Source organism: Mastigoproctus giganteus, chromosome 6, assembly GCF_048544385.1.
Source record: "Mastigoproctus giganteus isolate SK-2022 chromosome 6, ASM4854438v1, whole genome shotgun sequence".
NCBI lineage: Eukaryota > Metazoa > Arthropoda > Arachnida > Uropygi > Thelyphonidae > Mastigoproctus > Mastigoproctus giganteus.
Window position 1 is genome coordinate 70798678 of NC_143580.1, and position 17454 is coordinate 70816131.

The 17454-nt window shown below is 36.3% G+C and overlaps 1 protein-coding gene across 3 annotated transcripts in view; it reads left to right on the forward strand.

The window, feature by feature from the left end:
* Window positions 1-17454, forward strand: part of LOC150084400 (cell adhesion molecule Dscam1-like) — a 266709-nt gene that overhangs the window by 184891 nt on the left and 64364 nt on the right. For 2 of the 3 annotated variants that reach the window (XM_090376031.1, XM_090376032.1), the window contains exons 7-8: window positions 165-434; window positions 3462-3869. In XM_090376031.1, the coding sequence (XP_090232157.1) occupies window positions 165-434; window positions 3462-3869 (678 nt within the window). The remainder of the gene's footprint in view (window positions 1-164; window positions 435-3461; window positions 3870-17454) is intronic. The other variant, XM_090376033.1, reaches the window with a different exon arrangement.

Consider the following 17454-nt stretch of genomic DNA (forward strand, 5'->3'; position numbering starts at 1 on the left):
TGAATCGGAAACAGGGGCTGCTTACAGGTGTGTGTAATCTATTGGCAACTTGCCAGGTGGTATCTGATTATTCCAAGTATTCTTTTATTGATTACGGTAAAAGTTTTAGTATGTCCACAACGCGTTTCTAATCCCATTCTTCTTTTTTTCTATTTCTCTTTCAGCTCCTCTAAATGCCAGAATAAAACCTCAGCGCCACCTAGCGAATATTGGAGATGCGGTGACCTTTAACTGTACCGTGTCGGGCTACCCTGTGCACACGATACTGTGGAAGAAAGATCAACAGCAGGTGGCACTAAATGGAAGGATTAAGATGATTGCCAGAGATGCCTTATTTATCTCCAAGGTGACCAAGTCTGATCGTGGAATGTATCAATGTTTTTTACAGAATGAACAGGACATGGCTCAAGGCACGGCTGAACTCTCGATAGGAGGTAAACACTTTTTCATGACAGTCAGAAAAAGAGTAAGAGAATTAATTTGTCGAAAATTTAGAAAAAAATAAAGCGAATCCAAAAATCATGATTTTCAAAAAATTAGAAGAATCGCGTTTCTTTTAGTTTTTCTCCAAATAATTCCAAGAATAACGATCCAAAAAGAATTCCAAGTTTCAAGGAATTAATTTATCATTATCTCAAATAACTACGATTTCCAAGAATACATTTACTGATTCTTTGAAATCGCTGTTATATGATAAGATATATTTCTCAACAAAGTAGGTGGCCAATGCATTCAATCCAGAAGAGTTCAACTCAATATCTTCTGGTCATTATTTTTCAATTAAAGACAGTTATAGCTGAATCTTCGCGTTTGACCTAGCTATTCAGTCGGCTATTCAACCTAACCTGATGGTCTCAATCCAGCCTTCAAACAAACAAATTTCTGCAGTGTTTAAATAGCCATATTAGCAGTTTCCTTTGTAAGTTTACCTTTACTAGCCCTGGTGTATTGATTTATAAGACTCCATCGCTACTCCATTACTCAATATTAGCCGTAATGGAATAAAGAACTTTTCGAAATCTTTTCCAAGTTCTCCAAGGATTTCTCTTTCTCCACGGATGTCTTCTGCATATAACAAAACGCATTTCCAATGTTAGATACTGTTTACATCCTTAGGAGACAATATTTGACTGCCAGAACAAGAAAGCAATTTAGCTAAAGGAAAAGTAAATACACTGCTACGAAAAACATGAACGTTCATTGCGTCTGTTCAGCCACTAAAGCCATCTTTCAATGATTTTTTCTTCTGCAAAAATAAGGGACAGTTGTAGCAATCTATAATTTAGTGTAACAATACCCAGATGTAAAATCGAAGCGGTACAGATACCCCAACGTTCATAAATTTTTATCTTTCACAATAAAATAAATGCATTGCTATTTAAATACGCCAAACGTCTACAGGGAATTAAGAAGTACTTTATTTTTCTCCCCCCTTCACGACAATACTACTCCTGCAGGCATTATAATCTTTCCATCGCTCAATCCGGTGTTTCTTTACGACATCCAAGATTGTGCAATCCTTCCACATCGTATCACCAACAGCGGATTTCGTATTAAGTAACAGAAGGCGCAATAAGCCCTTGGAGACCAGAAACGCAATTAAAATTATCTTTAAATAGCGCGAGAAATGAAGGAGAATAAAAAAAAAAAGAGAAAACTTAGCAGCGTAAGACGATACAAATGTGCTCATAAAAAAACAGCTGTAGAGAAAATGTAATGAAAGATCTGACTGGGATTAATATTAATTAAACTACACGAAGATCCAAGTAATCACGGAGCAGAAGGTCTTGCAAAAACCAGTCGATCAAATGAACTTGACGACCTCCCTCTCCCTCTCCACCCAAACACATAGTAATGAACAAGAAGAGAAAAAAAAAAGAAACGCTGACTTCTTTTGAAAATGCGCAGGCGCATGTGAAATTATCAGCGCTAATTGCAGTCTGGATTTTGGAATGCAAGTTATAGAATTGTTATGGAAAACATGGCAGTGAGTAAGAGTATCTGGCAAGAAGAGAAAAAAAGCAAAAAGAGAACTCTGGAAGATCCTTTCTCACTCGCGTATTTTTAACCCAAATCAGCGTATTAAAATGGCTAAAAGGATGCCAAGCAACATATGCATAAACATTTTTGTAATTTTTTCAAGAATTAACCCTTCGCTCTCAGTTTTTGTTACTTCCGGGTACTCCTGTTAGTCATGTTAACAGAGAAACCATTCTTGGAATTGGAATACATGTCCAAATGGATGCAGATCAGAAATCCAAGATATGTTTGAAGAAAGTCCCATAAATTAATTCGCATAACAGGGACTCACTGTTTCCTCGCAAGAGATCATTAAATGTACAATTTTTTTTTCTAATTTTAAAAACAAAAACAAGATTTTGCCTCCCAGATGTGCTCGCCTTATAATATAATAAAAATGGTAGATTACCCAGATTTAAAGCTCAATGGCTTTGGAAACGTTATAAAAAGAAAAAACTTCTCCGGCATTCTTAGAATTAATGGTGAATAGTAAAATATAATTTAACTTTCTCTTTCTAGGATGATAGGTGAAAAGGATTGCGAAAAAAGTCTCATTGCAGACTTATTGGCCTCATCAAAGAAGCAAGGATATAACTAGCGTGAAACTAAGTGCCTTGTAATCGCCACTAGAGGGCAGAACTGAACTATCAGCGTTATTTTACATTCACCAGCTGCAAAAAGAAATCATTTTATTTTGATTGTTACGCGTAATAGTGGGAAAATAAAAACCACATATATTTGTTAAACTAACGCGTGGTAGTGAAGGCCACACACACTCGACTGGCACAATGGAATAGTGCGCAGGTGCCAATGGTGCAAATCAGCAATGGCATTTATTACCCAAGTAGCAGGATTTTTATGTGAACATCCGTTAGAAAGCAACCCACGCGAGATAAAAACTAGAGATTGAGGTGAAAAGCCTCCGTGTTAACCACACCAGAAGAATCGAAGCAGCGACACTAAAAGATGCCCCCCTAATGCATGTGTTGTTGGATTTCGCCAAGTGCTCACACTAGTAGCGGCAATTTAAGCTGACATGACTTATAAGAGTATTGATCTGGTTGCAGAGCGAGGGAAGGGCCACTCTACGTGACAACAAAGTTAACTGAAAGCCATCTGGGGTTGAAAACAAGACCATCAAAGTTTTAATAGCGTCAAAAAACTGTTAAGATGTACTTCAAAAACCTGTTGTTTTTAACAGCTGGATTAGGAGACCTATCACGTGCACGACTCGCCGAAACGTGTGGAAGCTAAATAACCCCCTTGAGATGATCATTCTGGTAAAGAGAAAATACTTCGTTCTCTTCCAAATTAAAAATTAAGTACAAAGAGGGGAATATTAAGTTAAGCCTAACGCCATATTATTTATATTGTAGTGGCTGTTACAAAGTTCCAACTGCACTCGCACACAATAAATGAGTTGTTTTCTTGTCTTTTTGCAGAAGCAGCTGCAGTATTTGTATCAACATTCCCTGAAAAAGTCGTCCATTCCGGAGAAGCAGTGTCTCTCAGCTGTGCGGCGGCGGGCAATCCCTCGCCGGAAGTGACGTGGAGCCTGGACAACGTCAAACTGACCCAAAGTCCTCGTATACTGCGCGGGGAGAAGACCACGAGTCAAGGTCACGTCATTAGCTACTTGAACATCACCGATTCTCGTGTCGAAGACAGCGGGGAGTATCGCTGCGACGCCAGTAACACAGTCGGTCACGTGACGCACTTCGCGAGGCTTAATGTCTACGGGGCCCCGTTTATCAGGCCCATGAGAAACGTGTCCGCCATCTCCGGGAAGACGTTGACCATTAAGTGTCCGTTCGGTGGATATCCCATAGAGAGCATCACGTGGAAGAAAGGTGAGTGAGGAAACAGGTGTTGCGCGTGACTTCCATTTTGAATTTTTGGCTCTTTCTCTTCGCTAATGGGGTACATAAGTGTTCAGCAATTTGATTACAAGTTGTGGGAAACCCATAATTTAATTTCAAGTTGTTATACCTTTCTGATCACGAAAATAATCGCTTAAAAATCTCGTGCAGGTTTCATTAATATCTAGATTATCGTTTAATTCGCGTGATGGCAGCGCCACCGTACAACCTTCATGCCATCGACCGACCAACTCGAAGTTTCGGAGAACCGCGGTAGATGGCAGGAGAATACATGTCCAAGAATACGTTCGCACAGTTCAAGTTGAGACGCGTCATCTGATAGTTCTAAGTTGTTTCAAATTACATTTTAATGGTGACCAAAATTTTGTTATTCGCTATTGTGTTCAGCGTGGTGTCAGTGCTATAGAGACCGTGAGACAAATGTCAGAGGTTGACGGAAATAAATATTTGAAGTAAAATGTAATTTTCAAGTGACACTGACACATTGAAAAAGGTTAGGCATCTGTGTCTATAATGACCACTTTTAAAGAATTATTAAGAAATGACTTTCGGGGATGCTTCTACGATTTGATTGGTTGGTTTGTTGGTTGATGGCATGAAGGTACACGCTTCGAAATATTTTTTTGACAAGGAGAGAGGGCCAGCATCTTTCTATTGTGAGGTCTGATCTTTTCCAGGTTTAGGGAAAGTCAGGACTGCTAAATAACACCATGAGTTGGAGCTTTCCAAGAGTACACCATTCAAAAACAGCAATAAATAGTTTAGGACCTTGTCTAAATTTTGAGAAATAAAGCAGTAAATCGCATAAAGACCAGGTGCGCCATTTGCTGATTTGTTTATCATTTTCTCTTGGGCAGAAATATAATTTGCTTTGCCCAACCTCTATATCATCCAATTAAAAAATTGTCCCCATATCCAGATATGTCTTACATTTGCACAAAAGTTTCTGCCAGAATATCTACTAATCGACTGGAGATGATATCATCTCCAGTCGATTAGTAAATGCAACTTGTTTTAATGGAATTGTGTACTCCAGCTTGCATAAGAGCTTGGGTGCTTCTTGCAATCAAACACCATGGCATCAGGATTGCCACGTTTTGCGCTCTAAGAATTTCGTGGACGTTACGATGATCTTAATATATTGTAAGAAGTTGTCATTACTCTGTTTGAAGAATAATAACACCACGTAATGGAGGAAACCAGGAATAATTTTAGAAAGAGAGAGCGATCAACAGATAGCCCGAATTGTGTTTTAAATGTGTAAGAAAAAAATAAGAGTGATTCAGCGCAAGTTTTTTCACTGTGGTTCTTTCTTCCAAAGATTTTGATATATTCGACGAATATCACATTTATCAGAAACTTAATTCAATGAGATCATCACAGCATCGACAGTCGTTTAACACCAGATAATCCAACTCATTCACTGAGTCTTGATCTTCCTCTCATCAGCAATCTTCTCAAATATACAACAGACCTTGGCTGCCTTCCAAGCATCTCATACCCCGACTTGATAATAATCTCCTGTCATACCGAACCTATTTTCTCATGGAAATTCTTAGCTTTGTCTTGTATGGCATTATAATAATATCAGATGAGACAATGATTTCTATCAGACTTTTTCCTAGGCAGGGTTTAACAGAGTTTTAAATATTCTGAATGATTTCATCATTCACAGAGCATTTCATCCTTAAGTACTCAAATCAAAGGTTATGAGTCAAGTTGGCTCCAGAACATTTTAAACACGCGAGTAATGTTTGTAATAAATGCCAAAGACGTGTGAGGCTGGAGTTCCTACTACTACAGTAAATATTTCTGCCTGAATTAATCTTTCTCTCGAATTTGGCTGGTATGAATAAAATTTTTCTTTATTAATTTGCTTCACTTGTTAATTTAAATTAAGAAATAATGGATCTTTCAACAAATATGTCAGAACCTTTCGAATTAGCAATAAAGCATATTGCAAATTTCTTGGTTCAGAATCCAAGAAATCTAAAACTCACCAGTAGAAGTACACCCTCCAGAAAAACTGATACATTTGGTAGGTACCAACGAATATAATTTCCATAATAACAGTTGAAATTCCGTTATCAAAACGATTATTTTTGAGAATTTTATTAGGTCATCTGTTTTAAAACAGAAGAATCTCAATCGATTATCTTTGTGTGGCTTCTTAAATCGATGTGATAAGGACTTTTGGCACTGAATTTCTATCGAACTGGGTAGGATAGATCAGGCATTTTTCTTTAATCTAATAAAAACGATAACCTAAAGAAATCTGATCATTGTCTGAGTTACCAGGTGTAATAACTGGTCCTAAGGCTCACATTAGGTTTTATTCTTCTGTAACGCATTATGCATAAAATGGTTGTGTGGCGTAGAGTGTAGGAAGCCTCAACAAAGCACTCTGAAGAGAACTAGCCCAGCTAAATTCCTTCACCAGTAACTTATTTTCAGATATACAATTTCATCTTTTGTGCTTCCTTTCCATTTCAGCGAAAATAATAATATACAATTTCTCCCAACGACACATCAAAGATAACACAATGGTGCCACAGACAGAAGTTTCCGACTACTTGCATGTGCAATGGGACCTTAGAACGAGAAGAATAGCTGCTGGAGATGAAACGAAACCTTTATAATGACTCCAGTTTTCACTTTTTTTTCCCTTTATCTCATTATATATTGATTTCTTTTCTTTCCTTATACTTCTTACACTTTTTCACTTTCTTCTTCTCTCTCTCTCTCTCTCTCTCTCTCTCTCTCTATGTGTGTGTGTGTCTCCAGGAGGAAATGGAGTACCACTTGGAGTAGATAACATTATTTAGGTAGTGGTAGAATTTATCCCTGATCTTTACGTTTCTCCCTGCCCCATCCACTTTATATCGCAGCTTCTCCGTGTCTGTGATGTTGCACAGCAGAATTGCAACATCTTTTATCAAAGCAATGCAATTACAGTGCTTAGATAAAAGGTGTTGAGCCCATCGCCAATCCCGAGGAGAAAGCAAATTTTCTTCTATTACTAAGATAAAAGATTGCAAAATACAAAATCCAGGAGCACGAAGCAATCTTTTAGATCTAATTAGAAACCGCAAGTCCATTAGCTAAACTATTGCAGGAAATTTCACAAATGCGTTTGCTGTAAAGCATTAAGCGTGAACGAAGTTCTGTTTATAGAAGCACATCAACTTTAACAAGTTTCTGGATGCCTAATAAACACGCCTACGGATTGTCTAGCGCAGATATGAAGATATGGACTATAGATTCCTCAAGCAATCACCGATTTCTTCAGTTTGCCCCTATGTGCACATTTAGCATAATTGCTTCTTTCATTTTTATCTATTTCTTATTACTTCCTTATAGTTTTGACCACACGAAAATTATACACCTTGTACCACCTATCTTCCCGATGTTAACAACCATTAAACTTAATGAACTAGTGTTCGCGTGTAGATATTTATCTAGCAGTATCGATAGGAGAAGATTGCCTTCAGCCTTCTCTGAGGATGCACAAAGTGCGCAGATGAACCTGATGTATCGTAAAATTAAATATTTGAATTCAATAATTCAAGCTTAAATCTCCGTGGTGAATAATTGGAGTCAGCCTCCCCATTGAAATATAAATAAAGGTTTAAATATGGTGTCTCGAAGAAGAGCGTGTCCAATCGAGTTTGACCATTCCTGGGATTAAAAGCTGGGAAGCAAATCGATATGTCTTTTCATCTAACTCAGCCACGAGTAAAAGGGAAATAAACTCCAAAGGGATGTCAAGTAACGAAGCCACTACAGCTCAAGTTATATATTTTTTTAATCTAACCTCTTTTAAGACATCTCAATCACTCATTTGCTCTCTTTGTGTCTCTTTTCTAATTTAGTTAGTTGATGGCTGAGTATATTTGTGGAATCGTCAATCATCCTCTGAATACTAACACTAATTTTACATACTTAGTTGTAATTAGTGGAGTGATTTTTCATTTAATTAGATGAGAAGTAACTTTCTTTTTCTTTCTAAAATTAATACAACAGCAACCTCTGTTCTGGCAGAGCCTTAGGTACGTAATGTTGAGCCCAACTCAAGACTTTAAAGATAAACTATTCTTTGATTACTACGCGTGGTATTCTGCACACAAATTTACAATAATCAGTGAATCTAAAGACCTGCATGTGTTGATTGCCGCGGACACATGAACAGGGTAGTTGCCCTAGTTACTATGTTTGCTCAAGATTTCTAACAAATTAGCTAGCCTAGCTTATCATCTCTAGTCAGCAACCAAGAAGACAAATGACTTCGTAAATCTCCAAGGAAAATTAGGGTTAACGCAGTTTTTATTACCCAGAAAATGACTTGAGTACAAAAAAAATCTTAAAAATTTGCCTATTTAGATTATTTTCAGTTAATGACTGACACTTTTAAAAAAAAAAAAGAAAAATTGTAACTGGAAATTAGCGAGTTAACTAAAAATATTTTAGGAGTGTTTTCAAACTTATCATACAGCGCCACATACCGGCATAAAACTGCATTCTATTTTTTTAAATAAGCTTCATACTAGACGTGTATATAAACTCAGTTTATTAAGGCCGAATGTTTGTTTAGCTACAAAACATTCCGGTTTAGAGGATATTTGTAAATCCGATCTTACTAAATGAGCCTTAGATGCCGTATTTTTATCAGTGCATGTTTGTTTTTTATTTATTTGTCGTTTGCTCGCAATTTAAGAAAATAACTCGCACGATTTTTATTATTTCAAAAAGCCCTTGAGTTGGCTGATTATTATTTTACTCACGGGATCAGCAGCAAGCACAAACACGTCTCTCCTAGGAGACAAATCAATTATTCTGTCGACACGGAGTCGTTAAATTCTGAAAGTATTTGAGGCATTAGGCTTTGTATGGCTCAATATCTGTTACTTGCCTTCTCGGATCATTCTGCTTTTTATCTTCCGTTTTGAAGGATTTGCCGAAATATTTCTTTCGTTGCTATCCTTTTATTTATCTGTTTCCTTCCTTCCTTCTGTCTCTCGGCTAAAAGATTTAAAGAAAAAATCGTCTTTATGGGTTTTAGTTTTGTAAATATTTGTTGCAGTCTTTCTGTTAAAATCTCTTCGTTTCCCAGTTCGCATTAGGCCACGCAAAATCTTAAAACCTCTCTTTCTGTCTCTTGGGGATGGGTGGAACAGGTGCACGTTTCAAAAAGCGTCATATTCCATATTGATCTCCACTAAACGCTCCCTGATGTGTCTACTTATCTGATAAGGTCTTTACTAACGGCTTATCTAACGGCAGGAAATTTTTATGGTGCAGAATTTCGTACCATTACAACTAATGCAAACGCGACATTTAAATACATTAAAAGAAAAAATTCTTTACCTGTGTAAACGATGCTACTTTGTGCGTTGTCTTATGCTTCCTACCGAAATTATCATTAGCAAGTTGAAGGGAGAAAGAGAGAGAAAAAAAAAACACGATGGTAATGTATTTTATTTTTTCACGGAAATTGTAATGGAGAAAAATATCGTCAACTTATTCCAACCCCCAATTCCCTTTCCCTATTGAAGGAAGTTTGTGTACTTGGTAGCAAATCTGCGAAGGTTTGTTGCCTAGTGGTTGGTAATCGGAAATAAAGCAGAAAATGCGCTCATCAATTAAGCCTAATGAGCCATGTGTGGATTATTAGAGGAAAGAATAAAAAATGCAGATTGCAAATGGGGATGATTTTTTTTTATTTGCAAAATGTACACCTAACTTAGCAAACAAATAAATGCATCGAAGGATTTTTTAAGTTAGAAATTTAGGTTGTATACAAAATATTTTATGTAATTTTCGTCCGATGAAGTCTCTCGGTTATTTTTCGCAAATAATATTACAGTTATTTACAGAATTAAGCAACTTTAAGTGCGATAGATGCCTTCGATATTATGTTGATATACATAAACTATGTAAAACCGGTCTCTGTTTTTATGAAAAAAAAAAAAAAAACAATTAAAGCAACCACACCAAAATACCTGACTAATCAACCTCTCTTGAAATCAGATAATTTCAAACTAATCTAGATGTCACAGATACAGTAACTTAATATTGTATCTTTTGTTCGAGGGCTGTTTATAAAGTAATGCGTGAATCAGGATACGCAAATGTAAGAAGGCTGTTTGGCAATAAACGGATAAGAATATTTGGATATAAAACAGTGGCACTAAATGGATATTACATCCATACATGAATAAAATGAAGGTACATTGATCTACCACTTTTCGCCACAGTCACCTCATGACATTAAGGTAATTACCCCACCCTGTCATGAATGCAGATTTCTCTCACAAAATTCAGAGACATTCCCATTCAACTGGATTTTTCTTTGCCAGCTTTTTTAAAGCGCTGAAAATGGAGAAGGGACTACAGGGTGGATGGACAACAACCTACCATCCGCAACTACTATAAGTTTGGTAGTTATTTATTTGCTGGAACCGGCTGCACCGAAAACATACTTGTTCCTTGGGCATGGCTATTAACACCACATGGTTCCATTTGTCTCAGTTCAATTATGGCAGCCATATTGGTTTATTCGCCTAATGTCAACAGAGTATACAGCCTCCTGGAACAAGGCTGAAAGAAAATCTACGTATATACCTTGGTCATGTGGAATTTCACTATTTGAGAAAATCTTTCACTTAGAAGAAACGACAATTCTACGCTCAAAATGCAGGCAGACATGACCAATAAGGTGCATTGGTGTGCAAAAATTTTCTTTGGGGCATGAAGAAAAGAAAAAAAAATCGTTTCTTCTGCCTAGTGTCGTGGATGTAAATAATTACTAACATCTGCGTACGTATGCAGATTTTATATTATTACCTTGCTCTCATTAGACCAACGCAACAGATTAGTGGTTCGCTTAATGATTCTTTTTTTTAATATAAGAGACAGTTTTCCCAGCTGTTTTTTTTTTTCCAAAAGGTCTTTCTCTTGGCGATCTTTATATTTAATTAAATTCATTCCACGTCATCCACAGAACATTTCCGCTGCTTGAATTAATCCGGTTTAGAATCTGCAACAGTGATGAGAACATCAATTATGAGTGAGCCTTATAAAAACAGAAACAAGAATTATTACACTCACATGTTTGTAATACATACATGCGTGCAAACTGTGGAGAGTTCTGCTACCTTTTGTATTACACAGTGTTTAGAGCGCACCTCTTTAAATTAATCAGATCAAAACAGGCACTAAAGTGTTCTGTTTTTCTTCCAACTTAGCTTTTTGAGAGCACTTCTGCATTTATGTAACTGTCGATTTTATACTTAAATTCCAAATGTAGCCAATTAAATTGAAATTGTTGGTTAGATTGCGAGGAGTTAACTCTAAAAAGAAATTCAGCTCGGTGGACATCGATATTTCGTATTTCTTCATCAGTGAAAGTTGTCGGAGAGCATAATGGCATTATGGAACTAAAAAGGTGGCTAAGGAAGATGACAACACTTATAGATGTTATCCATTAAATAAATGGGGTCGTATACGTTGATACTCAAAAGACTGCCTCAGCTAGCCATATTTATTTACATACTAATCTATAGAACACGAATAGAATCGATAAAAACGTTTATTTGTAAAACATCAGGATCGTATCAAATTAATTTATTAATAAAAGAAAGTTGGAAACACTTATATCGTGGTTATTAATTAAAATTGTACATTTTTATGTTCATTATTATAAAACCAATTTTAATTTGAGGGCTGGAAAATCCAGACAGTTTTTGTATTTATTATGGAAGATTTATAATTGGTTTTAGTAAATAAATTTTCTACGCGTTTCTATGGAGAAATTATTATTTTATATATTTTTTTTTTTAAATTAGCAAAACTTCACGAAAATCACCCCGAAATTTTAGTTGTTAAACAGTTGCTTTCTAAGGTCAAGATGTTCATAACTATGGAATTTATTTCTATGAATGAAATATAGCGAGTTGGTTTTGCATTAGCAACACCCCCATGCGTTGGAATGGGCTGGTCGATTACGCTGGTGAAGAATGGTTGAGAAGTGATGCGACAACCCTGCATAACTTCTCACAAACTAGCCATTATCAGGACCTACGTTGGGAGAGGTTTAACAATTTGCAGCCAACTGGAATTATCTCAACAAAAAAGGTTTTAACTTTGAAAAACCAATATCTTTCAACATTAGTAGACCGACTCATCAACAGAACTCTCAACTCATCAACACATATGTTCTGTTCAGGAACCGGTCTCTAAAACAGAAGCTTTTCAAAAATCAGTGTCAACCATCCAACGTTAGAAGCCCGATATACTATATCCAGTACTCCAACAACTCAACTTACATCGGTGAATCATATAGAAGACTAAAGAAAGAATACCGGAACACAAGAAAGGCAACAACACGGCAGAATTCACTACACTCGGGGTAGTGGAGAATAAAAGAGACCTGGGGTAATTGTGCAGTCAGATATGAAGTTTTCTGAGCAGTGCAGAGAGGCTGCCAGAGTAGGTCATGGGGTCATGTCAATGATATACAGAAATTTTGCGAGCAGGGATAAGGAGGTGATTATCCCTTTTTATAAGGCAATAGTCGGGTCACGCCTTCTAGCAACTCCACATCCTTCCTAAAGGATGTGGATTTGCTAGAATGTGTACAGAGAAGGGTAGCAAGACTGATGAAGGGAACAAAGGGCTGCTCTTATGAAGAAAGGCTTAAGTTCTGAAAACTACAGCTTCCGGAGACTAGGCACTTGCGAGGCAATCTGATTGAGGTGTATAAGGCCTTGAATAGCTTGAGCAGGCTCAATGCTGATGGGATTCTTCCTCTTGCTCAGATTAAGAACCTGAGGGGGCATAGATTCAAACTGAGGACAGACAGTTGTAGAATAGATGTGAGAAAGTTTGCCTTTAGCCAGCGGATGGTTGATTTCTGGAACAGACTCATTTGTTGTTGTGGAAGTTGATGGCTTAAATAGATTCAAGGCAGAACTAGATAAACATTTGGAGTGAATGGTGAAATGAGGGTTTTTTTTTTTTTTTTGGCTGGTGCTGTATAAGCTTGCTTTCTTGCATCATATGCCTCTACTAATGCTAAGGCTAAAAAACCCGAAGCAGACGCCCACGTCCTTTTTCTTCGGAAGCACAAGTGACCTTACCAACAGCTTAGTACTTTTGATAAATAGGTCTTTTTCCAGAAGAAAATTTAAGGAAGCCTACTTCGTAAAATGTTTCAAAAGCTCAGCTATAAACAAGTAAAAAGGAGTCGCCTTCACTCCACCTATTATAATTTCTTCCTAGCAGAAATCCTTGCAAAGATCACAAAAAGAATATTCTAACAACCCTAAAGAACTAAATCCACAGATTTACTTTCCTACCTTAACTTCATCACCAGCTCATCCAGAGGTAAATCTTCGTAATATATCACGGTGCCCAAAAATCCTCTCATAGAAAAACCACTCCCATTAGGCTGCACGAAAATCAACCCTACCTATATAAAGGGCATTCGTAGCGAGCAGACGTGCCTATTACAGCTCTTCATAGTGACATTAAAGAAGTATAGATAAGAAGGGATTAAAGCAGGATTAGTGAAGTAGAGTAGGATTTCAAATGTTTTTTAGTATATTGTAAAGTTTATTTTAATAAGTTTTTTCCCCGTAATAGTTTGATTTATTTTTTTATATTATAAATATAATTTTTTCAAAGTTTGTTTTATTAATAATTAGTAAATTTGGTAATGGTTATTACAAGATCCGCCTTGAACACTTCGTCAGAGGGTACCATGACTCATAAAATAGCCGATGGAGATTTCCGGGTGAGTCATGATTTTATCTTTTGGATAATCCTAGCTCACTTGGAGATTCTTTTCGTTGTCACCATTGTAAGGAGTGCACCGAACGTAAGTTACAATTTGGTGCATTGCTAGAACAATTTGAGTCGCTGAAAACACGGGTTCTTGCCCTCGAAAATAATGTAACTGGGAGCTCAAGACTCTAGCAACTTACCAAGTGATGCACTCCCGATTCGAGCCCCCAGAACAGAATAACCAAGTGCAAACTACTCTGGTTGAAAAGGACTTAGTTCTATTAGGAGACTCCATTGTCAGGGAAACGGGAAACATTTTTTGTAATAAAGAGAGGTGGAATAGAACCAGGGTATGTCTGCAGGCAGCAACTATCAATGATGTCACCAAAAGACTGTCAGATTTTAAGGGGGTTAAAGAGAATATTATTATTCATGTGGGGGACTAATGATATTAAGCACACACGATCTGGCGATTTGTTAGACAAATACAGGACCATGCTGAAGAAATGTCGCGAGTTAGATCACAATGTCTGTAATTCCGTCCAGGCACGATAGGAGCGATTATATGCTGAAAGTCTTGTGGATTAACTAAAGACTTGAAGGACTCTACAAGGCTTTGGGGGGGGGGGGGTTTCTATCAGCTTGGCCCGCACTTGTAGGTAGAAGGAATTTGTTTTGTAGAGACGGGATACATTTAAACAAAGGCGGTGCAAGAGTTTTTGCCAGTATTATTGAGGATACCTTAAAGGTTCAGGGAAACTGCTAGTTAGGGGGGATGTGGGTAATACTGACACGCGTTTATCTGATAATATTGGTCAATGTAACTCTTGCACATACCTCAAGAGTCAATGTAACTCTTGCACATACCTCAAGATGCTACATGGCCTCTATTAACTGGATAGATATCTGATAGAGAGCGAATACAATTGAATTATGGTATACCTTTAAAACATTAATCACAGAGGCCTTGAATGCTTATATACCATTACCAAAATACTCCATGAGGAGTATTCCAAGTTGGATGAATAATGACGTTGACAGATTACTTGAGCAGAAAAAGACGGCATGGAAAAGTTACAGAGCAATAAAAAGTACTGAAGCCTATAACAGCTTTAAATTGGTCTGTAATGATGCCACTGAAAGGGTTAGGATGGCAAAGGTGGATAAGGAATTCTTCCCATATATAAATGCAAAGAAGAGAAAGACAAACCAGATCAGACCCTTATGTAATGGACGTGGGACAGTATTAGATACCCCAGCTGAAGTTTTAGATGAACTCAATAGCATAGTAGAGTAACTCAGAGGATTTCTAGATAGACTTTATGAATTAATTAATTATGAATTACCTAATATACGAATGGTCTTTCTAAAATATTGTAATTATAGAAAATGAAATATTGTATAGTACATTATGTAGCATATATTGTAAATATCGTAATTAATACTCATAATAATGTCGAATATTACCAAATTACCAATAAAGAATTATTCTGTAAGCAAACAGACAAAGTTGAATCCAAGCAACTGTAACTTCTACAACTTTAATTATTTAACTATTTAAAATAATTCGATTATCAATAGAATTTTGTAAAACTCTATAGAAAATTGTACAAAAAAAAAATGTTATAATTCCACAAGCCCGAAGACGGGAAACAGCGAGTTCCCGAAAAGTAGCCAGAATTGTTTAAGTGTTTGGCATTAAAGGGTTTCAAAAGTTCAAATTGTAGCATTTCAATACCAAATTACTTGAAGCTACTAAGCGATACAGTAGCATAGTCTCAATTAATTAAGATAACGCATAACATGGGAATACGTATAATTTAATGGTGATTCAAATAATTTAATAGAAAAAGTTGGCAGCTTTTCATCGATATGAAAAATGCCTTCAATACTTCGATACATTCTAAAACTCGATCAATCTCTTGGTATAAACTAAACCATTTGAATGTGTCAATAACGTGTTATATGTTACCTCTTCTAAAGAAAAATATTCTCAAAATTACAAACTTGCAAGGCAGACTGTCCAGCCACACAACGTACATTGTCTATCCACTGACTATTGGGAATTCCGCCTTTTAACCCAAACAAGAGTGTGCACTGCAGGATAGCACAGCAGCTGCACTCAAAATCTTTGCTGCTAAGAGTACTTATCGACAGAAAAGAAGGATGAGAAATATATGCCCAGCTGCCATCCTTCTTTTCTTAAATCAGCTTTTGGTGAACTCGTGCGGATAAGTGTTTTCCAGCAGTCGAAATGTGAATGTATTTTCTAAAGTCGTATTTCACATATCTAGTTTGAGACGGAAAATGGGCAAATGGTTATATTTTAAATTTCGGAAAACTGAGGCATTTGAGTCCCACAACGTTGAAATCCAGGAGGTCTGGTCGTTCTCATTTAAGGGATGGTTAATGTGGATTAAAAGAAGTCCCAATTTGGAATATCCGGACAGGATAGAAAAAAAGGAGTTGTAGAAACACCATCTACAACTGCCCGAGCTTCTCTATTAGTTAGTTATTAAGATTACGCTTTTCATCTTTTGGTGGTAAAACTACAAGTGCTGCAAGTCCATCTGTGTCGGCAAACGATTTATGGTATTTAATGGAAAGTAGCAATTACACTCTACTAAAGAATCCTTTATAAGAAAGGTGGAGAATGCACCAAAGCTTATATGCATAAATCACCAGTTTTTAAAGGAAACTATACGTTTTATCGATTTAGAACCTTTAGAATAACTTTTCATTACCCTGGAGAGGATACTACACTGCAATGCTCACATGTATACAGTGAAGTCACCATTCTCGGATTGGAAGATAAGCAAAAACTTATCTTCCATGCGTTGAATGCTCCATTCCAATTTATTTTTATGTCAATATTTATTACACGAATGTTAGCATACTATTCACCAAAATGATATACTTTATACCGAAATATAAATAATTTTATTAGTAATCAAACTCACGCAAAAACAACGACACTATCTTTTATCACATATTTTATTTAAAAGTTCAATAGGTCACTCCTGACGATTGATGAACATTCTATAGAATAACAGTGATATAAAACCATATACTCGTATTTTTGTCCTATTCAGTACTTACCACTAGGGGTACCTATACTATTGTGAAGTGGTCTGAGGAAATAAAATAGTATGTATCCAACTGAAAAGATCGTGATACAAGGAGCTTTTCTTTTGAAAGTGATACACAGATAAAGTTATTACAGTAAAACCATAGCAATAATAAAAAACAGCTCATTATACTAAACAACTGTATTGATAAGTTGCTTGTGTATCTATTTCATGACGTACATTTTCATCACAATGAATGAATTCGTTTCAGATGCACTGTGACTTAGAGTTATATATATTGATATAGGGTGTTTTTGTATTTTATTTTAATAATATATCTATAATTTATATATAGATATAGGGTGTTTTCCTTGGATGTTTTAAGAGAATAAGAGATTTGAAGTCTTCTTACCTGCAATAACTTCATGAAAATTTGGTCTTATTTTCTTATTAATATTGTTTCTGTTTAAAAATCAGTCTAAGTTATATACTTGTACTGTGTACATCAGGATCGTGTTATTGTACTCAACAAAGATTTATTATTAAAGAACTGAAGTCTACCATAAATCAAAACGATTACTCTCGAAATATAAATTAAGTGATATATTCTCAATAATTTCGGTTATGATCAAAACATAAACAACAAAGTACCAAACGCAAGCATCCCGATTCCTTTCAAGGTTTCTGAAGTTTTTCCGTAATGT